The 23,132-nt window shown below is 40.9% G+C and overlaps 1 protein-coding gene across 6 annotated transcripts in view; it reads left to right on the top strand.

Annotated features, from left to right (window-relative positions):
• Positions 1-1,516: 1,516 nt before the first annotated feature.
• Positions 1,517-23,132, top strand: part of LOC101487566 (protein tyrosine phosphatase receptor type M) — a 158,427-nt gene continuing 136,811 nt past the window's right edge. For all 6 annotated transcript variants that reach the window (XM_076876443.1, XM_012920229.4, XM_076876442.1 and 3 more), the window contains exon 1: positions 1,517-1,939. In XM_076876443.1, the coding sequence (XP_076732558.1) occupies positions 1,867-1,939 (73 nt within the window). In that variant the 5' untranslated portion in view covers positions 1,517-1,866. The remainder of the gene's footprint in view (positions 1,940-23,132) is intronic.

The raw sequence follows: 23,132 nt of genomic DNA, 5'->3' as shown, positions 1-23,132 counted from the left end.
ATCCAATCACAGGACTTCACATTCTCACATATTCCCATGACGGCTCTGCTGGTAATCATGCATTCCTGGCGGCATAACTGTTACAGCCAAAACAATACCAAAACACCACAAAGAGACATGTGGCATTTCTATGAAATGCTTCAGCCATTGTTTGTGTGCTTACCTAGAAAAACAACAACTGGAACCATATATCCTTGACAGCAGGGGGTCATTTTGAAACTAAATGTAGATCCATGTCAATCTGGCTGCATTTTAATTAGCCGTGAAAACTGCTGGTACAAGTGAAATGGCCATGTGTGTTTATGCATGCAAAAACAATAAGGGGATGACATTGGTTGACTTTGTCATTAGCTGATCTTCATCCCACTGTTTGATATAGCAGGGGAAATATCCCAGGGTTGTTTGTACTTGCTGTCTCGGATAAATCTAATTTTAAACAAATATTTGCATATATTAAAACAGAGCATCACTACTGATTCATCGAAGCTGGAAAAATGTGGGCGACGGAGCAGCCGTGGTTTTCCTGGTCAAATAATGGAGCGCTTTTTGAATGTCAGCTTTGCTCTAACAGGATCGATGCATTTGGTCAAAAAGGACACACAAGGTGAACTGTGATGAGAGTCTAGATGGGAGAAGTTATAATAAATGAATGCATTAAGGTGTCAAGTTCAACATGCCTTCTGTGAGGATTGGTTTGTTGTAGTCCCAACTAAGTTTGCACATGTTCTGCAACCGGCATGTCTGCAGTATGATAGGAAGCATTGAGCATATATAATATGTATGGGGATGGACTAAATATTCCATATTTATGCAGGTAAAAACATCTCACTACACTTATGAAAAGTTTAATCACATCATGACGTTCATCAGCAAATGACATTTGCCTAGTTGTTCTGGAAATAGAGACGTTCAAATGTCAAAGAACTTTAAAAAAAAAAAAAGGAGTGCTGGGTGGAAGTGAATTATTTTATGATTCACTTCCACTTATTTTACTCGTTTTTCAGCTTAAAGACACTGCTTCACCAACCTTACTGCGTGTCTAATTTTATGAACATTCTCCATAAAAATGGCTTTAAATCACACGAATGCAACAGTCTTTCTTACAGATCACAGATAGAAGGGCATTCTGTTATAAAATCCTAGCCACAAGAGGCCTAATTAGAAGTTATAATTGTAGGGTAACTTCATTGTATCTGATAACCGACTGATTTAATATATTCTATACATATTTCTGTGGGAAAACGGTGTGACATATGTGACATATGACTTTGTTTCCAATATTCTGCTTATAAAATGTTCAAGGTTAGTTTTTGACAAAGGTCTTATCGTGTCAGTATTTAGCTGTGTTATTAAATATAACATATTTATCCATCAGTCCGTCTATTATCTTGAATAAGTAATTAAAAAACAATTAGAAAATCAGGCTAGTATTAACATGGCTAACTACCCCAAAGTATCACACTAAACTAACTTCAGTCTTCGCAGCTGTTCCAAATAAACCAATAAGAGGCACAGTCGGAGGTGAGAGGAGGGGACATCCTCGTCTGTCCTCTCACTCACACGTGCCCTCTACTGGCCAGACAGCGCGCACACAGCCGCTGCTCTCCTGGAGCTGCCGGACCACTCAATCCAGGCGTAATTCAGGAATCAGGACTCACTCACACATTCCTCCTTCAAGTGTGGAGCAAGCCGGCAAGGAGCAGCCGTGTCGGCGACAGCCTCCACTCACTCCGCTAAGAGCACGCGAAGGGACTTTAGATTCCCCACTCCTTAAAGTATAGGTGTAGGATTCAAGTTCCAGTAAAGAAAGAAGAGTTGCCAGTTAACCCCTCGGCTGGGGGTTAACGCGACGACGGCGGTGTCGACATGGATAAAGTTATCAATTGCTTGTTTGCTGCATTAACCCTGCTGTTGTCCGCTCGAGGGGAAGTTTTTAAAGGTAAGGACGATTACCTGGAAATGTTTTTCAGGTGCCGAACACATGCTTGGTCTTTAATTGTGCCACAGCCGGGGCACGAAGTAGAACTGATATGCGGGTAAAATGAGTTCAAGCACTATTTTGTGTCATAGTTTAGTTGCAGTTTGAAGCCTGTTGTGTGTCTTTACGATTTTAAATCGAGGATAAGCTTGAGCTTGGAAGTAATGCTATATGAGAGTGGCATTATATCAGACAAGTGAGCTTGGCACACAAATACTCCGTTTTTGTACAATAAACAGAACGTCACCGTTTATAGCGGAAACACTTCTATAGAAGCAGTAGTTGTTCTCACCATCCCCGGTGCTTGTGTGCGCAATGAGCCGGTGCGCCACGGAGCCACTCCGCTGCATTCGGTGGGAGAATTTACTAAACCACAAGTTAAAGGAGTTCAGTGTTTGTGTTTAACTCGAGCTTGAGAAGTTGTTGTCTAACGTGATTAACCTCAAAGGGATTCGCGCACTACAAGTGTCACCTTGCGCTGTTGGTACGGCAAAGCGTTAAGCTAAACGAGACCTTCTGTGGTCGTTTGACCGTCAGTTTAATGTGAACTTCAATTAAAATGCCAAAGTGTCCATCTAGACGTAAGTCACACTCAGTACAATGTGCGGTTTCGTGTCCAAAAGACTTACTGTGGGTAACAGTTTGTGCGTAAAGCACCCTTTCTTGCCAAGCTCATTTAGCGGTTTGCAGCCTATACGCGCAATTAAACTTCTGTGCATAGCGTCAAAGTCCATACACCTCTACTGCAGGTCATATAGAGAGTTTTGTCACGTTTTCTGTGCGTTCCTTTGCTTTCCTACACGCTAAAGGAAATGATCTGCACTTAACAGCACTGTGCGCGCCACACGTCTCCTTTCTAAACGACATGCGCTGCAGAAACGAACAGTTTAAGTTATTAAGAACTCTTTCATTTGCACGCGGTCTGTTTTTAAGTGCAAAGTGTTTGTTTGTTTAAAATTATTTTTTATTTGGAGTTCATCTTGAATTCTGACGGATTTGCTATTTTACTGTCTGACCGGTTTGTGATTCCAGCTTCCACATAGGTACAAAAACTGCACACCACCTCAAATTAATCCCATTCATTCAGTTCTTAAGCTAATGTCAACTGCAATAAGTCTATTCAAAGCTTTGTGTAAGGGAAAAAAAGAGTTCAGGCATTAGTACCAGATAGATATGTGATTTATTGGAATTACTGAAATGATGTGGCAGTCTTTCACCTTCAATATAATGACCATAGGTTGCCCAAGGGGACTTAACATGCAGAGACTAAATTAGCCTCAACAGGGGTCATTTTTGCTGTCTGCACAATGGCATTATCTATGCGGGAAAAGGCCCATTAGCCCATATTCATGCCAATCAATGAATGGACAATGAATGTCCAGTGTGCGAGTGTTCCATGCTGGCACTGCAATTAGAGCCGCATTTGAAAAATCTCATAAATAAATGGAACAGTCTGATTTGTATCTTTGAATGTCTTTGATTGTGTATACTGTTCTGACTCTGAATCGGTGAGTGTGCTGAAGTTGTGTGATGTGTGGTTTCAGTTATATTTGGATGCTGGACTTCAGCAGATTCAACACACAACACATTTTTCAGAGAGCCTGTAGGGGGCAGCATGGTACATATATAATATGATACCCAGATGATGACGTTAAGCTGCTCAAGAGTGGAGGACAACAAGTCAGATGGATCAGGATTCAGATATACAACTGTTTGTGTAAGCACTTTGATGGAAGAAAACGACTTTGCAGTCAAATAACTACTGATTTATTTTATTTGGTCAATTTTGTGTATGTGTGTATTTGTGTGCAGCTTTTTTTTCCTCTAAACTGGAGATGTTGATCTACTCAGAGAATTGCAGAAGTCTTATTAGGTATTTTATGATAAACAAATAGCTTTTATCAAGCAAGACCAGCACAGTGGGTCAATTTTAGTGACTGGGAACTTGCTTACCCTGAAGCTCAAAGTATTCCCAGTCCATTTTTCTGTCAGGTTTATCAGTCTTGCCCGCTGGCAACCTCACAAATGGCAGATTTATTGGAGTGGGCTGCACTGCAGGTCTCCCAGTGGTGCTGAAACCATCGATAAATGTGCTCCTAATTGCATGAGTGTGTGTAAATATGTAAACCAGGAAGAAATCAATTGGATGTATTTTACTCTCTGTGGCTTGGTGACGGATTAGCCACACACGGATGGAGATGTAGAGGCTAAATATGAGCCTGAAGATGAGGCGGGAGGCATTTGTTATGGGGAGTATGTGATAACAGCTCGTGTGATAATTAGATCACTGAGGTAACCAGAGCACCGGTCGACTTCAGTGCACAGTATCAGCACCTCGTGACTGTGCAGCCTCAATTCGATCACAGAGAGCGGCCCTTTGGAAGTCTTTTAATTTAAGCATTTCAAAACAAAATCCATAATCAGAATTCCGCTGTATCATTTTCACCTTCTTCCTTCCTTGTGCACCTGCACATCTGTTCTCAGCAGCAGAGGTAGAGATGAACTGCTCTTTTCTTCTACTCCCTCCTTGTTGCATTCACAATGCCCACCGGATGCTCTAGGTTCAGAGAGAAAGCAAAAAAAACAACACTATAAATCACTTGTTGGGTATGGCTAGTGCTTTTGTTTTCTACATTATGAGGACAGCTTTTTTTTTTTTTTTGCTTTTTTTCCAGAAGGCCTGGCCTTTGCTATCTATACTCTGTCTCTGGACCAAGCACATTAAATTCCAGAGAGCTGTGCGCTTTGTTATGTTTACCACCTTTTCCAGCAGCCATAAAACCTGCCTTGTTTTGTGATAGGGGTGAGCCGTGTGTTGAGAATAATGTCTATGCCTGGAGAGTAAAGCTGTAGTTTGTCACCGCAGAGTGACTACTGCTGATAGCGTCCTGGTTGACCGATCCTGATTGCCATCCAAGCTGTGACTAAGGAGTAAAACAACACATTGGCTGCTTGAGAAGATAAACAGCACTTCATTTGAAGTCTGGCAATAATTTAGATAGTTTTTCACTCATGAAGTGTTTCTTCTCCCCCCCCCCCCCTCTCTCTCCCTCTCTTCCAGCTGACTCAGATTTAATAGAGACTTTTCCGAAAGGTGTCCTGAAGGATGGCAGTTTCTTTTGTGTGAGCCAGTGGAGAATGAAATTAAATATGCATGTGATTTTTTTTTTTTTTTTTTTTTTTTTTTTTTTTTTTAATTTATTTATTTTTATTTGATGGCTTCAACCAGTGTTGGAGGAGGCGAGAGAGAAGGGGGAGAAGAAGAAAAGAAAAAAAGCTGCGTGGTGATTGATGATAGTACAAAGCAGAAAGTGAGGTGTCTACATTCTTCTGTAACTTTGCTTTTCAGACACTTTTATTATGATGATAATGAAGGCGGTAGAAACACATGGATTTACTGAAGCTGTTCAAACAATGTGGGTACATGTGTGACTTCCCAGAAAAGGGTCTGCTGAGTTTGTCAGCAGAGCTGTCTTATGACTGATCATGGCTGGTAGACATTGGGGAGGATGTGTCACTTTAAAAACGAAACTTTAAGAATTGCACATATTAGAGCTGCCATATAGACACTATTTTTAGACCATCATTTAAAGTGACTGGATTGACAGTAATGCTCAATTTTTTTTTTTCCTGCTAGATAGAACATACTTTTTTGTTTTCTGTATAGAATTTAAGTACCTTATTTACATAGTATCCTGCTGCGCTGCTAGTCATTCAAAATTCAATAGTTCTATTCTTAAAAAGAAATGTAACCCCCCCAAAACTTCTACTGATGTCTTTTTTTCTCCACAGATTACTGGGCTATAGACATCAGCATATCTCACCAGAATGCAGTAATCAAGCCCAACTACTGTGCAAAAGAAAAACAAAACAAAAAAAGCCCACACTTGCACAAAACCCATCTAATGCATTAGCAAGAAAGGCGAAGGTCTAATGTCAGGGACTCCAAAGAATTTCTAGACTTTAGAGCCAAACCTGGAGTGAGCAGTACACAGGAGGTTATGCAATACTTGCCACTCTCATTAGACCTATTATCAGAATAACAAAATACTGAAGTGAAGAAAGGGCACAGAGTTTGACACATTATTCAGCTTTGCTTATTCAGCCTCTGTTCTTTGGAACTTGCCAGAAGGCATGCTAGAAAATCAGTGTCTGAAGGAGGAGACGTCAGTGCACTGAAAAAGTAAACAGCATTTCATTACAAAGTACTTCCCGACTTGTGTTTAACATCACACATTGATAATGCATAGCAGTGCACGGAGAGCCAAGGGTGAACCTAACTGGGGGTGCAAGTGCAGTGACTGCTGTGGAAACTGAATTGCAGATACTTCCTCATGCATGAGGAAATCTGTGTTGTTGATTATGGTGGTGTTATTTACATGCATACTGCCTCTTTGACACTTTGTTGTCTAGACTCTGTGTGTCACAGTTCTTTATGTTTCTAGTATGCAGCACTGCACACTTTATAATCTGGTTTCTTGGCCTTCATTAAGCCTGAGGAGACGGTAGCACCAGTATGTTGTTACGTACGAAAACCAAAAGGAGTTGGCTCCCTTCTGATCTGTGCGAACTCTTAACACTTACAAACTGCTGCTATGATTTGTTCCCCTTTAAATGGCATCTCTTTAGGGTACCCAGGCTTCTTTCTGAACTTGGTAGACTAACCTTCAGAGCACACTAAAGGTGCACGTCATTGTGCTTTTGGGTTTTTGTTTTGGTCTCCCTGAGAGAGTTCAGAGCTCTTATAAGGACTCGTGTAACTGAAGAGTGCAACTGCTATTCATAAGCTGGACTCTGTATTCTGTTACTTGTTGACTCAGACTTGCTTTGTTTTTTTTATCTTGTATATTTGTGTTATAGGATTTTATAATTGTCGTTTGGTGTACTTTCTTGGTAAGGTCTCTCTCGAAAATGCGATTTTAACCTCAAAACACTTCCTGGTTAAGTAAAAAGAAAATAATCTTGAAACTAAAATGAGTTTGGGTACAGGTTGGGAGTGTTAAGTAGGGTTAGAAAGGTGACATTTTAACTTTACTGGCAACATACTTCAGGCCATTAGACATAAAACCTGTGATTTTTGAACTTTGTGACTCTCAGCTGAAGTTTAGGCATAAGTAAATACAGCTATGATAAATTTCACATGCACACCAATTTAGGCACCCTAAGACATGCAGAAGAGAGTATTAGGAATAGGGAGCAAAGAACAACACTCCAATTTGGACATCCTCATCTCATTTGGTGCACTTGGTGCATTAGTCATAACAGCACAAGTTAACATGCACTTAAAAAAAAAAAAAAAAAAAAAAGTGATGTCATACTAAATCCTCCAAATGCAGAGTAGAGGGCTTATTTGAAGTTGCCTGTAGCAAAGATTCAACGAATCCTTAAAATCCTCCTGAAAAAATCTGTTTCTTGTATACAGGGAGTACAGAATTATTAGGAAAGTTGTATTTTTGAGGAATAATTTTATTACTGAACAACAACCATGTTCTCAATGAACCCAAAAAACTCATTAATATCAAAGCTGAATGTTTTTGGAAGTAGTTTTTAGTTTGTTTTTAGTTTTAGCTATTTTAGGGGGATATCTGTGTGTGCAGGTGACTATTACTGTGCATAATTATTAGACAACTTAACAAAAAACAAATATATACCCATTTCAATTATTTATTTTTACCAGTGAAACCAATATAACATCTCCACATTCACAAATATACATTTCTGACATTCAAAAACAAAACAAAAACAAATCAGCGACCAATATAGCCACCTTTCTTTGCAAGGACACTCAAAAGCCTGCCATCCATGGATTCTGTCAGTGTTTTGATCTGTTCACCATCAACATTGCGTGCAGCAGCAACCACAGCCTCCCAGACACTGTTCAGAGAGGTGTACTGTTTTCCCTCCTTGTAAATCTCACATTTGATGATGGACCACAGGTTCTCAATGGGGTTCAGATCAGGTGAACAAGGTGGCCGTGTCATTAGTTTTTCTTCTTTTATACCCTTTCTTGCCAGCCACGCTGTGGAGTACTTGGACGCGTGTGATGGAGCATTGTCCTGCATGAAAATCATGTTTTTCTTGAAGGATGCAGACTTCTTCCTGTACCACTGCTTGAAGGTGTCTTCCAGAAACTGGCAGTAGGACTGGGAGTTGAGCTTGACTCCATCCTCAACCCGAAAAGGCCCCATAAGCTCATCTTTGATGATACCAGCCCAAACCAGTACTCCACCTCCACCTTGCTGGCGTCTGAGTCGGACTGGAGCTCTCTGCCCTTTACCAATCCAGCCACGGGCCCATCCATCTGGCCCATCAAGACTCACTCTCATTTCATCAGTCCATAAAACCTTAGAAAAATCAGTCTTGAGATATTTCTTGGCCCAGTCTTGACGTTTCAGCTTGTGTGTCTTGTTCAGTGGTGGTCGTCTTTCAGCCTTTCTTACCTTGGCCATGTCTCTGAGTATTGCACACCTTGTGCTTTTGGGCACTCCAGTGATGTTGCAGCTCTGAAATATGGCCAAACTGGTGGCAAGTGGCATCTTGGCAGCTGCACGCTTGACTTTTCTCAGTTCATGGGGAGTTATTTTGCGCCTTGGTTTTTCCACACGCTTCTTGCGACCCTGTTGACTATTTTGAATGAAACGCTTGCTTGTTCAGAATCAGAATCAGAATCAGAATACTTTATTGATCCCTGGGGGAAATTATTTTTTGTTACAGTGCTCCATTTTAAACCAACATTAAGACAAGACAGACAATACGCTAACTAAGAATAGTACAATATATACATATATATATTGTTCGATGATCACGCATCAGAAGCTTTGCAATTTTGAGACTGCTGCATCCCTCTGCAAGATATCTCACTATTTTTGACTTTTCTGAGCCTGTCAAGTCCTTCTTTTGACCCACCATGCCAAAGGAAAGGACGTTGCCTAATAATTATGCACACCTGATATAGGGTGTTGATGTCATTAGACCACACCCCTTCTCATTACAGAGATGCACATCACCTAATATGCTTAATTGGTAGTAGGCTTTCGAGCCTATACAGCTTGGAGTAAGACAACATGCATGAAGAGGATGATGTGGACAAAATACTCATTTGCCTAATAATTCTGCACTCCCTGTATTGTCAATATTCTGTTTGGTACCAGATATAATGGATCTGTTTGATACCTTTTCTGCCCTAATGGAGAGCTTGTAAAGACTGAACATAATTCCTGACAGGCATCTCTGCTTTTTCTGGCATCATATTTAAATTGGCATAAAATGCTTTCCAAGCAAAGACCCCCGAATGTCAGCAGACACTTGGTGGTGGGTTTTTTTTGTTTGTCTGTTTGTTTTGTTTTGCCTTTTTCTGAATTGCAGTTAAATTCACGTCTAGCATGTTGTGGGTGGGTTTTGGCTTCAGGTTGGTTTTCAGTGAGGTGGCTGGATGACTAAGTGTCTCGTCAAAAAATACCACTGTTAACCATAAAAAGCTTTCTTGGAGCTTTCGCTGTATGTTTAGGATCTGCATTGTCTGAACACTGAATGACTGTGCAACAAAAAGACTATGATAGATATGATCATATTCATTTTGAAAGAAGGGTAAAGCTCCAATTAAAGCTGGATGCATACTGGGGGGGGGGGGGAAAAGAGTTTGAGGTTAAACCATTGGAGTATGCAGCCAGCACAACAACAAACACTGCACTGTAAGTATGGGAATGAGCCCTTTGAGTCAAAAGAAATGGTTTAAAATCTTGGATCGCAAAGTCTACCAATATGGTTCATCATATCCCTGGAGTACCACTCCACACTCAATGATTAGCTGTTGATTTGCAAGTGATTTTATTTACATTCTTGAGAGGCACTAATAGTTTGAAGTTCATTCTCGAGGCGACTGATGTGGCAATGTTATCTGGGAGCTCTGCAGCGGAATGATAATGCCTTGAGATGTAACTGTGTGAAGGATGCCGGACAAACAGAGATGCTCTAATTATACACAGCTCCTTCTTCAAATGAAGAGGATAAAAGCTAATGAATCGCACACAGGCCAACACAGGGGCTGCCTAATGAAGAGAGAGTGAGAGGCAGAGGGGCGAGTATTTGTGAGAGAGTGTGTGTTTGTGTGTTAGGGATGCTCGAACAATTCTGTGATCTCATCACCATGTCTTTAAAGAAAAGAAAATCCTTGCAGGAAAAACAACAACTTACTATGCAGCGGATCATGTTTACAAAAGTCTGCATTCGTTGTAGGTGGCTCGGAGAATCCAGGCACTCTGGAAATCTTCACTAATTAATGCTCTAAGGGTCTCAATTGTTATTAATGGTGACGGGATGGAGGAGGGGAATGAGGGAGGAGTAGGAGAAGCATTTTAAATCAGGACATTACAGTGTGGCTGCTCAATTGATCATTAGGCCTTTTTTCTCTGCACGAGCACACAGGGCGTCAGCTCACTTTTACTCATTATCTTCAAAACAGAAAGTTGGCTCCTTGTGTTGTGAGATTCCAGTCTGTCTGTGACAAATGACTGGCAGTCAGGTGCAAGCGGTTCTACGCTCAAATTGAATTGACCTCAACCCGGGCTCATCCTTCACCTATCTTCAAAATCCGCTGTTCAATCAGCATTGTCGCCTATAACCCGGGGGTTATTATGTGAATCGAAATTGATTCTGATAGCGCTCGCTTTGATATTTGGCTCAGGTGAGCGTGCGGCCTTGACCCAAAGCCTGAAGCTTAATTTCACGTTTGCCAGATAAAGCGCCCGCCGCTCCTGCTTTGCTGCTGCAGTCACGTCGTGGAGAATGTGCAAAGTTTCTTCTGTAATTTCATGAATAACTCAAGTTGCCTCCTTCATGGGAAAGTGCTCTTGCTAACTTGGAGGAGACTCCGTTTCATGCCAAAAAGCTGTCTGTGTAGGCTGCTGCTGCTCGCACTCGTGGTGGTAGTGTAGGTGATGGCAGTGGGAGGAGGACGGGATGCTGCTACTGCTGTTTCACCTTGTCTCCTTTTATTTATTAGGATTCTGTCAAGGCTCAGGCAGTAGGCAGGTGTATATCCCTCCTCCTCCTCCATTCCCCGTCTGGGCCTTATGAGTATAACCAGGGGCAAAATTCTCCATTACTGTCAGTCTGAATCTGTTGCTATCACATTAGCGCACGTCATGCAGTCATTAATGCATTAGGCCTTGTTTGAGTGCCAGTTATTTGCATTGGCTTTTACAATGTCTATTTGCCCTTGTGCTAAAAGCTGCCTTGGCTCAGCCTATTGACCATTTAACTGTTCAATAATGAAGCGATCCCTGAGGATAAATTTGGCCTTGTTGGTAGGCTACGGTTGAATAAGGGTATTAGCTTGTGGAGGAAAAAATAAGAAAAAAACCACACTGCATATATTTTTATGGGGTTCTGAAGGGAGACCTGTAGCGAAATTAAACTTCTATTTACCTACTTGCAGAGACACCCCTCTAGCATATCATCGCACCACTAACAGTCAAGTACACTATTATCCACCCTTATCCTCCACTTCTTCCTCCCAAAGCAGAATGTACCTGATTATACTCCTATCGGTCACACTCTGGCGCCTATTTGGAGGCTGTTATCTGTTTGCGGTGGAGACTCCTCAGGGAAGCGTACAGCCGATAAGAGACTGTTGTTCTGTAAACAACCCTCTGACCTCCTCAGGCTGGGCTTGGCTCCTTTTCAAATGGGTCTCTTTTGTATTGGCCTGAAGCTCAAGTCTTCGCTTGACCGATTCCCCAGGGGAAAGTTTAATGGCATTACTGTACGCTCTACACCACGCAGGGTGGTCACACTGGAGCTGTCAGGGCCAGAGGGGGGGGGGGTGGGGAGGGGGGGGGGGGGGGATTGTCTGTGGCTTCAAAAGAGCAAAGTGAGAGTGAGAATAAACAGCTGGAAAAGATGTACTGCTGTCTCTTGCTCAAACATCAGGAAATGAGGATGATTGTGTGAATGACCCCTGTATGCCCCTGAGCTTTGTGGAACTGGAATTATCAGATATCCTCGTTGTGTTTTTCATTTTTTTCCTCTACTGTCAGCTGCAATTTTTGTTTTTAAGCAAGGGGCAAACCTCCAATGTAAAAATCTGATGTGAGTGAAGTGTATTAATTGCTGTTCTCGGGACGGCTTGGTTAAGGGCAGCGTGACTGATGACAGCTACATTTCTTGCACTTTCCTTGTTTAATATGCCGACATGCCTTAACAAATAATTCACTGGAAATCAGTAGCCCATGGCTGCACTGCAGCAAACTGTTGTACTAAGTCATTTTGGTGTTAAATACTGCTTCATCGACACGACTATTGAGACACACAGCTGCAGGGCCCGTGTTAAAGACGGAGCAAACACAAAACAATAACTGGAAAAGATGATGCTTGGCTCGAAGCTTGACTCCCACCCTGTAATCAGAGTTTGCCACGCTAAAGAAATTACAGGGCACCGGAGTCATTAGAAGTGTGGGGGAAGCTTCGCATTGCAAACGGAAACAAAGTTGAAAACACATGTTTTTGGAATAATGCACATCTGAATAAACAAACCGGTGAAAATCTGACAAGTTGATTGTAATGATAGTATGCTGCCGGCCGGGAGGATAAATTCAGTGAGTGCGACGTCTCGGAGACTTACTGGTATTGGAGCAAAAGAAGGAGTAATAATTAATGCGGAAAGCCTCAAGCTTGAGTTGGTTTTTCAGCAACGTTATCATCAATCCGACTGCCTCGGTGTCATGAATAGCACTAGACTTAGAAAATAATTAGGGGGACATGTTTATTATAATGTTAAGAAACCATCATATTAAAGTGAAATGATTTTAATTGTTCAGTTTAGGATTTTACTGTAGATTGTCTGTTTCTGTACATTACAGCTTCAAGCGATACAACCAAAAGAAACACAGTGTGAATATTTGTCTGTTGGGTGAATGTATTATGCCCACTGAGGAAACTAACATTTACCAAAAATTTTATCTTTTCCCTTCTCTACTAAGACTTTGAGCAAATCCCAAGGCTATGTGAGGATTTCTCTCTTGCTATTTCCAGATCTCTGAAAGGAACAATATTCACAATGGGGAAATGGTTTTGAACATCGCTTGTAGAGAAATTTTACAAAGAAAGATTTTGGATGGGGAAGGGGTAGCAAAAATATCTTTTCCTGTTCTATTACCCTTTAGGTTTGTTTGAACTATATCGTTACTTTCTTGTGTGTAGGCATATTAAAAAATTTGTATATATTTGTTTTGTTTTTTTATAGGTTGGCTACATCCTAGCTAGCTAGCTACAGATGGGTAGCCATATTTGAGCTATAATAGCTACATAACAACAAATGAAAAGATGGGAAAATAAACCATTGCATATTAAACTTTGATATCTGTAATTTATAATGCGGGTAGGTCTATTTTTAGTTTTGACTGTTTTTCCTACAAGTTCTTGGTAAGTTGCTACCTATTTGTTAGCATGTACCAATTTAGTTATTGGGGGTAATAGCTTCAAATTATCATTGCATTTCAAGAAAATTTGTAATGATTACATTTCTGACCATATAGAAACATGATTCTGAGCATTTTTGTTTAACCCCTTCGCGCATAGTGGTCACTTCAGTGGACAGCTATTCAAACTTGCACATAAACACAACACACAGTATGAATTCATGTTGTCCTCCTAAGTGGACATGTTTAAAAAAACAAAAACAAAAAAAAACACTATTTGAGAAGTACATGTTTGGAAAAAAAAAAAAAAATACAAGTTCAAAGACCTTTTTTTTTTTTTTTTTTCATGCCTAAAGATGAATAAAAATACTTAAAAAATCCTGATTGTGAATCTGCTGAAACAAGGTGACAGCAGTGATGGCATTGTCGTACAGTGATTATGACACAGCATTATATCTAGTGACACAACACTCTAAGTAAAAGAATAAAAATTTAAACGAATATCCTCACATGTGGCTCTCATTTTTTCTTAGAAAGAAAATTAGGTAAAAAAAAAAAATCTGCTAATTTATTTTTTTTCATTCATCAGGTCCCAATCAGCCCAAATATCAAAGAGAAATTAAAAATGCATGCCGTGGAAGAGTTCGGGTCTTAGGAGGTTAATACAAATGCCATTAGTGATTCTGCTTGTTGGTCCAATTGTTTAGCATGCTGAGTATGAAGTGTGAAACTGAGAAGAGAAAACCCGTGAGTGTACTAGATGTACAAAACTGTGCTGCCACGACTTTATCTCCAATGTTTTGCAGTTCTCAAATTTTTGGTTTGCAATGAACTAGACAAACTGGTGTCTGTTCTTAAAAGAAACCAGTTTATGATTTCTATCCCAAGTTTGTGGTTTACTTGTAAATTGAGTTTTCCCTGCAATTTGCCTTAGCCTGTTGACTAAAGTCCAGCAACAGGCTTTGGTGTCTTACCGTAACTAGGCAAATGTAGTCCCCATGTTTGCATGAGGAAAAATTAAAATCAGTTTTCATGAACTTGTATTCTGCTACAGTTAATTAGCAGAGCTCACTATGTTTCTTACTGTTTTGTGAGCCATGATCAGCTTGTGAAACTCCCAAAAGCAGATCAGCAGATCTTGCATTCAATCCAAGCTGCTCATGTCCTTGACTAGTGGTCAAGGAACTGTCAGCTTTATGACTTGGTTAAATAATTTATTGTCTGTGGTAGAATGACAATGACAACGGTAGAATGTCCAAATAATTTTCTTGTAGTATATCTACTTTATCCAACTTCATACTGACATGGACCGGATGCCACTGCATACGCAATAGTGCCCTTAGAGAAAAGAGTGGACCAAATGAACGTGAGCAGAATTAAATGTCGATGTCAGTGAATTTTTTATGTGACACCTATGCCTCCATTGGACAGGCCAGTGCGTCTCATTTCTGGAGCAGCTCCACAGCCTTATTTAGTCACTGGGAAGTTGCAGTGGCATCAAACGGTGGCCTGGTAAGGTAGAAGTGCAAAGTCTGGGTTGTGAGGATGAATAATTCACTCCCATGAGCTCAGACTTCTTGCTGTGAGACTAATATTCAACAGCACCTGTGTATCTGAAAATCTTCCACCTTCAACCCACCAGGTTCCTTTCCCTGGGGGGAAACTTCAACCTGGCGTTACCCCAGCTGTGCTTTCTCCAAACTGCCAAACTAACAATGTGTAGCCTGGAAAGCTACAGAAGAAATACAGAGAAGTGTACAGTTACTGTTGTGTGAATGGACTCTGAGAAATACTGAGAACCATAATGAGTTTTGGGTGTACAAATGTCAATCCTTTTCTTTTTTTCTTTTTTGTATTAACAGAAAAATAATGAATGAAAGAAAAAAAATGATGATATCTACCAAGTCTCTGGTTAGATGGCCCCTGATTGAACTGAACATCTTAACAAAGTCACATCACCACACGATCCATTTTAAAGCTTTCTGGAGCTGGTCACATGTTCCCTGTTAGCACTCTGAGTTGTCATCAAGATTAATGCCACACGATCACAATCTTTGAAACAGCTGAATCTAACGGTGAGAGTCTTTTTCCCAAAATCAATCACGAATTTGAAACCTGAGAAAAATGTTGCTTTTTATTGTTACATTCTTGCATTTAGGAATTCTTGCAAGAACTGCAGCTACTGGCACCATTTTAATTGTCAGCTGCCCTTAAATGCACACAATAGGCTGCTGTTGATGAACTTAAACATTTTATTTTTCCCTTATTGGCTTCTATGTCTAGCAACGGTGTTCTGAAGCTGTCTTGACTTTGGTTTGAGATCAGCCCTCAAAATTTTTCTGTCTGCTTATCATTTCTACATTTCATCATTCAGCCTTCATTTCTGTAACCGTCTGAACAAAAGGCATTCAGAGGTTGACAGATCTTCCACATCCAAGCATGCGTGCATGTAGGCGTTTGTGCGTATAACACTTACACTGTGTTTACAGCGTGTGAGTCTGTGGCTGCTCACGACGTCACACGGTCTAGTGCATGGCAGGGTTGGTATTTTGTGCCTTTGTGCCGTACGTGTGTGTGCTGTGTTTTTCCTCCTTGTCCCCTGTGTGTCAGGTAGTATACCCATCTCAGGCTTATTATCAGGGTGTTACAGAAGGCGGCAGACAGCAACGCCAGTGCCTTAATGAAACCTAGGCCTTGGCTAATTGGTGGCACTGTGGCGTGAGGGAATGAGAGAGAGGCAGTAACCAGACTGGAGGGATGAGAGGAGAGGACAGTCTGGCCCTCACACTACTGAATTAAGCCTGTCATGTTCATTTGTTGAACACACAGGAGGAGAGGACACCGACACTCTCCTGATCAAAATCCTGCAAATGCAAACCTCCTTCCTGACCAGAGATGGCTCTGGTAACCTGGTAACTACATTTTCAACTGGGCAGAGTTATTCTTTTTCAATCTTCTCCTTTTCATTATACCTTGTCAAGTCTTTCATTATGGCTGTTATTTCAGAAGGGTCAAGTTTGGCAGGAATGACCCATAGTCCCTTTTTGTTTGTGGTGCTTTATCATGAATATGATCAACCTAAACTGACTCTGTAAGTATAAATTACTGAGTCATGAAGACTTTATTACTCTTCAGTGTTGTTTTTTGTTTGTTTGTTTTTGGGGGTTTTTTTTCTACATTAAGTAAATTTAAAAAACCTGAACATTTTCAGCTCTTTCCATTGTTTATAAGACTTCATTTTAGCAAATGCAATCGCTGTTTTGTTGACCACTTTACCTGCATGCAACCAAAGCCTGATCTGATTAATGGTATTTGAATACAAGAGGAAATACAGACAGAAACCAGAAATCTTTCAGAGCCCAAGAACTTTTATCTTGCCTACATATTCTGCATAATGATAGATCTGTTTAGAGATTAAGTGAAACCTAATGTGGCATGCTCGCAGCACTGAAGAAAAATGCGCAGTAACATGTCTTTGCAGAAACAGTGCAGTGATTATTTTACAGACTGCTTTCAAATGAACTAAATTTTTACACGTCTCAAAAGAAATGCAAATATCTGCACAAATGGACAGAAGAGGCAAGTAAATGTATGTGTGGTGTATAATTACTTTATTTCTTCCCAAAATCTGGATTAAGCCACCCTTTAACCATGTGCTGGATAATAGTGCCAGGGGTTGTCTGTAGTGCTTCCTGTCTTGCTCTGGTCTGACTGTCTGACCTGGCTTCCTTGCGGAGAGCCAGTTTGGCTCCCCAATGTCCACAAGAGCTTGAGGGCTCCTAGCAGAGTGTCAGAGCTGACCTTTCTCTGTTGGTAGGAGGAGTATTGTACAGCCGGTTTCTATCTGTCATGCCTCCAGCAGTGTTTATATCTCAGGAAAGACCACAGGGGCCTGCTCTAATGTTATGTTGGTGCGAAAGGAAACGAGGTACAGTGTGCGTTGTATTACTCAGTTGGTCTCATACCGATACTGATGGGTGGTACTTGCTTCATTTATTTCTTGCACAAATCATTATTTGTCATCGAAACTCAGAATTATATAAGCCATCTAAAAGTTCATTAAGAAGAATGGCTTACTTTAACATATCGCCAGCAGTCCATTAAGTTAAAGAACTAGGTACAGAAGCAATTTCATTCCAGCTTACGAAAGATTAATCCTAAAACTAATAGGTGTTTAAATTCCAGTTTATCCTTTATCTTCCCTGGTCCACATCTGAGGCTAGGCTTATTTTTCCTAAAAGATTGTGATTAAAGCTCTGGAAGGGCTGACCGTGTTGTTTTAGACTCTATATGTAATGACCTGATCAAACATCCCCCTGCGCTCATGGGCTGACAAGCATCACAACAAATCAGGTTTCCTTCCACTTCACTTCTCTCCTTCTGACTCAAGTGACAAACTTAGCCCAAGTCTATGATCTGGCTGTCTTCAACCACGGGGGGGGAGATCAAAGAAGGCAAAAAACATTAGCATAAAAGATTATGTATGAGTTGTAATTAGTGACTGCCTCTGTAGTGACAACAGAAAAATATGTGGTTTTGGCTGGAAGATGAAACGAAGGTGGGGGTGAGGCTTATAATAACCAGGTCTGAGCTTTAGCGCCACAATTTTAATTGAAGAAATCCCCAAAGATTGTCCAGCTTTTCCAGGAGCACCTGACTCAGAAAAGATAGATTAGGATTGGTCTTATTAATTTTTCTTAAATGCATTCACGCGCATTTCATTTTCTCCAAGATAATTAAAGTGTGTTACTTTGACGGCTGGCCTCCTAATTTCATATGCCCAAGTGTACCACTGCAACCCGGGCAATGCATATCTTTTAAGAGCACTTCCCACCACTCCATCCTGTGAAATTAGGTTATTTCCTCCAGATTCAATTCAAAATCATGTATAGTTGTCATATCACATCAAGGTAGTACATTGTGTTTCAGAGTGAGTGATGCAAGATTATTCCTTTAGGCTAAAATTGATTTTTCTTTTTTTTATCCTCTCCGTTCTCCACTCTGGTACAGTGGGTTGCCATATTTATTGCATGTGGAAAATCTTTCTGAGGATGTGTCAATTGGCAACACTGTAAGAGAAATCTTTTTAATGTGTCTCTGCTACAGCATGTCATTAGAGGCAATTTCCCTGCCACAAAGAGGGTCAGCAGAGGGGGTCACATTGTTTTTGTGTGCTCATTGGACCATTATCTAGAATTGGGGAAGAAGACAATTTTTGAAATCTCACTTTAATCGTTATAAGTAGCTTGGTGAGGTGGAAGTTCATCTTACACACTTGTAAAGAGGTACTATATTCAGAAATTAAATAGGACGCCCTCTGATGTGTGCACCTTATCTCATACTAATACTAGCACGCACACACACATGTGCACTATGGAGCACTTACAGAGGCTTATCCTCTTGTGGGAGGAGCTGACATTTACTCTGTAAAATTCACCTTTGGTTTTTGCCTGGATTTATGATATCACTCTTATCTAGATTCCATCACAATTTTTCATTACTGTTGCACGGTACCAATGTGTGACTTTCTCTCACGGCTCTTCAAGATTTGCCCTCGGAGTAACGAATGAGTTGACTGAATAGTTCAGTCAAAGTCTGCAGTATGAAATATGTTCTGTTTGCATTAGGTCTGCAATGAGGCCCCACACGATGGTGTTTGACTGGATGCCAGGCAATCCATTGGCTGCAGTGGTGAAACATTTAAAACCCTTCGCTTAATTAATGTTTCACCCGAGTTGCTCCAATTCTGTCAATCCCTAATTCCAGGAGGGATATTATCCTTTGCCAGCTAATAAGTTTTTAAACATCTTTTCAATTTACTTGGGAATATGTAGTGATTTGCTTAACATCTTTAATATATCTACACTATTAATCTCACAGGAGAAAGTCGGCAGCAGCAGCTGTCTTGCAGGCTCGATTTTTTTACCAGGAATCTTTTTTTCTTAGCTGTAATGTCCATTTTCATTCATCTTCCGGCATCACACAAACTTAAGGGCACTATCCTTGGATATAAGCAGTCTCTCAAACACACAATATACCGAGCACAGTCTTAGATTCATAGTTTGACAGCATATTTGTTGCAAGAGAGAAATAATCACCTGAACTGTCCTTAGATTGTGTGGTTCTTTTAAAATGAATGTCTTGTAAAACATTTCTCCCAGTTTGGGTCCAGAGATGGGCTGAATTCCAGCCCAGTGGGCAGGAATGATGTTAATGCTCACTAATGTTTGGCAGCACACAGTCTCACACTCGGTATCAGTAGTAATGAGGAGAACACTTGAAAAACAGCAAATTCCTCCAAACGCACCCTCTATTAGACAAATCATTTTGTTCTTGCTTGGTGTGCTTGTGCTGAACAAGTGATTTTTGGTGCCAACAAAACAATGACAAACTTACCAGAGATGTCTTAAATGATACCAGGCACAACAGTAATCCCACATTTTGTACTACTTCCATAATACTGAAGGGTGGAGCTGCATAGTTTGCTTTTTTTCTGCTTTAAGAAAAAAAAACACGAGCCAGTGTGACCTGATTTTTGGTAACAAAATCTTAACATTTTTCAGGTAGCAGAAGTTTCACAAGCACAAGTGATCTGAAACCTGAAATGAAATCTTCAGAAACAAAAAAACAAATACTTGGGGTGAAACTTCCAGCAACATAGCAGAGGAAACCACCCATGTTCCTTGCATGCTTTTCCTCACGCTTGCTGTTTCTGTGGCCCGAGGACATTACGTGCGCCTCTCGAGGCAAGGCATCTCCGGTACGGAGACAGATCTGCGGAGACAGGGAACACTTGCAAAGACTGATACCCCGGCCAGGCGCCTGCTGCCATTTAACAGTCTCGCATTGCTTTGATCTGACATTTGCGTTTTGCCATCTCTCGTCCAAGTCATCACCCCAGCTCTGCTGCTGTCGTTTTAAACTTTGTATAAGGAAAGACATGCAAAGTCTACAGATGATAGCAGATAAAAGAGTACTATTCCAAAGCACGAATGAAGCCTCTAGCCTCACAGTATATATATGTCTTTGAATTGTCCTTCTTGTGCAGTAGGCCAGACTTTGGATTCTGCAAAAAATGTGATGCAGCCTTGCTCCCAAAGGAAAACACTGAGCCTGATGAGTTCCCGGCGGCCAGGCCAGGTGCTGCTTTTGGAGTCGTGGGGCCAGCGCAGATCTGTGGTGTCATGGGACGGAGGATTGACATGATAACATACCCGTACCGGCTCGCTGCGCCACCAGGCAGCACGGCCACACAGCTTAATCCTCTCTCCACGAGGGCAGAGCTGAAACACTCATCCTCTCCTCGCTCAATTCTGTCAAAACAAGGGGGTTTTGTCAGCCATGAGGGGCGTTGCATTCCTCTCCGTCCCTGCCAACGGAAGCACTATTACTGCCTGCCAATGCCCCTGGAAAAAAAAGAAGAAAATATATCCAATATGCATATTATTCTAATACTAGCCGTCAGTGCCTGGAATTGCTCTGCATGATAGCATAATGAATGCAGTGCCTTGTAGGTTTCTACATAAAGCTGTTTTGCCACTTGGATGAATAATTCATACTAGCCCAGAGGCAATGAATCAGCCAGGCAAGAACTAAGAAAATTAGCTACCAATTAGTGTTTATTTATGGGAATAGTGTGTTTTACACTTAATCCTAATGCCAAAGAATGTATGTGCAAAGTACAACTTTTGGTGACCGCTTTGACCTTGATGACACAAATGAGCAGAAGAAAAGTGGGTTTGAAAGTTTGATGAATCAGATGACCCCCATGTCTCTGTTGCCTCCCCCTCCCCCCCGTTAGGTTAGGTTATTGGACTCTCTGACTCCTGTCTCAGCCAGCCTCCAGACATACAGTATCAGTCGCCCTCTCAAAGCAGATTGATTTAATCTCTCGACACATGATGTGTAAGGGACTTTGTTGACGGAAGGGATGCGATGTGAGGTTTTGATGCTGCCACCAGCGAGCTAAACCTCTGTCTCCTTGGAGCGTGCAGCCCCCCCGACTTCCGCCATCTTCTCCGCCAAGCCACCCCCCACCCCCACCCCACCCCCGGCTGTTCTTAGCCCAGCGCACTGGCAGCCTGCCCAGATACATTGGTAGTCGTTAGTTGTCACTGGAATGATGTGACACGTCGCTCTGATTCGCAGGGACTGTTGTTGAAAGTGATCGTTCCTGCCAAGGAGAAGCCCTCACCACGGATAAATGGACACTGAACAGCATGTGAACAGAGAGATAAAAATGGCAGAGAGAAAATAAACTAGTCATCCTTGGAGTTTAGCTCTACTTCTTTGGGGGCTGGTGGGCTTTGCAGAGGGGTTTTTCAGAGAAAGACAGATGGAGAGTTTGTGCTATCTTCTATTCTTATTACCGCTTTTCTACGTATCTCTCATGTTTAAAAATATTTGAATGCTTCACTCTTGAAATTTGTGAAATTTGCTCAAAACAGTTTCTCAAGGTCAGCCAGTAGAGAAGATATCTCCAGCCAATTCAATGAAAGACAGACACGAGTGTAGGATGGGTTTTATAGGAATCAGAAAAGCTGTCAACAGGATGATAAAGGGGAGGAAAAAAAAAAACCTTGCCAGAGATTCATGAGGATAACTCTACAGCGTCTGCGCTCTCCTTTTCTTTCTTTTGTGAAGCTTTGATTGTGAGGAAATATGCTGCTGCGGACGTCTCGTAGAAAGTGCTTTTCACAAGCTCCAAATGTGGAGTTGCAGAACCGAAATGAGTCAGACATTGTGTTGGCCAGAAGATAAGGGAGGCCAGGTGACAGACTGCTTCCTCTGAGCTGCAGGATAAGCTCTCTTCATGTTTTTGAATGTAGTTTTTTAAAATAGAGGGCTAGGAAGAATTGAATACAATTTAAGGACTCCTTGAGCACAGATTGGACAGAATGAGGCTGGAAAAATGATTGTTTTACTGTATCACACTGACACTTGGGTCTTTTGTTCTGTACCCTGCTGAAGACTATTGAGTCCCTTGCATTATTTCTTTGTGCTGTTTTTGTTTGTTTGTTTTAGGCATAAAAAGTATATTCTACCTAATGACTTAATTTAACTCTATATTATCTTCCTAACCTGGTCAAGTGGAAATGTCGTTGTGTTTGTCTGCAAATGGGTAATTTAGGATATTAATATAACAGTCAATTTGGAAAGATACAGCCAACAAAACTTTACAAGCAAACACGTTTTTGTTTCTTTTTCTTGGATTTTGCTTGGATATTTATATATTTTAAGCGTTCCCCAGCTGCATAGATATGTGCCCTTTTGAATAAAAAAAAAAAAAAGCAGACAAAAACAAAAAGTGCTCCAAGAGCACAAACCTCCATCAAGGCAGTTCACTCCCTGGACAGTGTTTACTTTTAAAGCAAGAGTATTTTATTTTCTGTATATTCACTTTGTCTTCTTTGGTCTTTTAAAACATACTTGAGAAGTTTGTGATGCAGTGAAATTAAATGCAAAGTGCAGCTTTTTGTTACTGGCCCTATTGAACCCCATTTGAATAAACTTGACATAATTCTGAGTAAAATTAATTTTCTTTTTACTTTTGTGGTACATTTGTAGCATTTTTTTTTTCATTCATTTAAGTTTTCTAATAAATATCAAGTGAAAGGTTTTTGATCACATGCTTGCTTTGTTTTCCAAAAACAAAGTTATATTCATGTAATTAAATAGTTATTACTGTAATAAACATTAAAAAAGTCATAATAAAATAACGTGATTATTTGGAGTCC

Source organism: Maylandia zebra, linkage group LG18, assembly GCF_041146795.1.
Source record: "Maylandia zebra isolate NMK-2024a linkage group LG18, Mzebra_GT3a, whole genome shotgun sequence".
Lineage (NCBI taxonomy): Eukaryota > Metazoa > Chordata > Actinopteri > Cichliformes > Cichlidae > Maylandia > Maylandia zebra.
The sequence above is the reverse complement of the archived record's forward strand: the minus strand, read 5'-3'. Positions and strand labels throughout refer to the sequence as shown.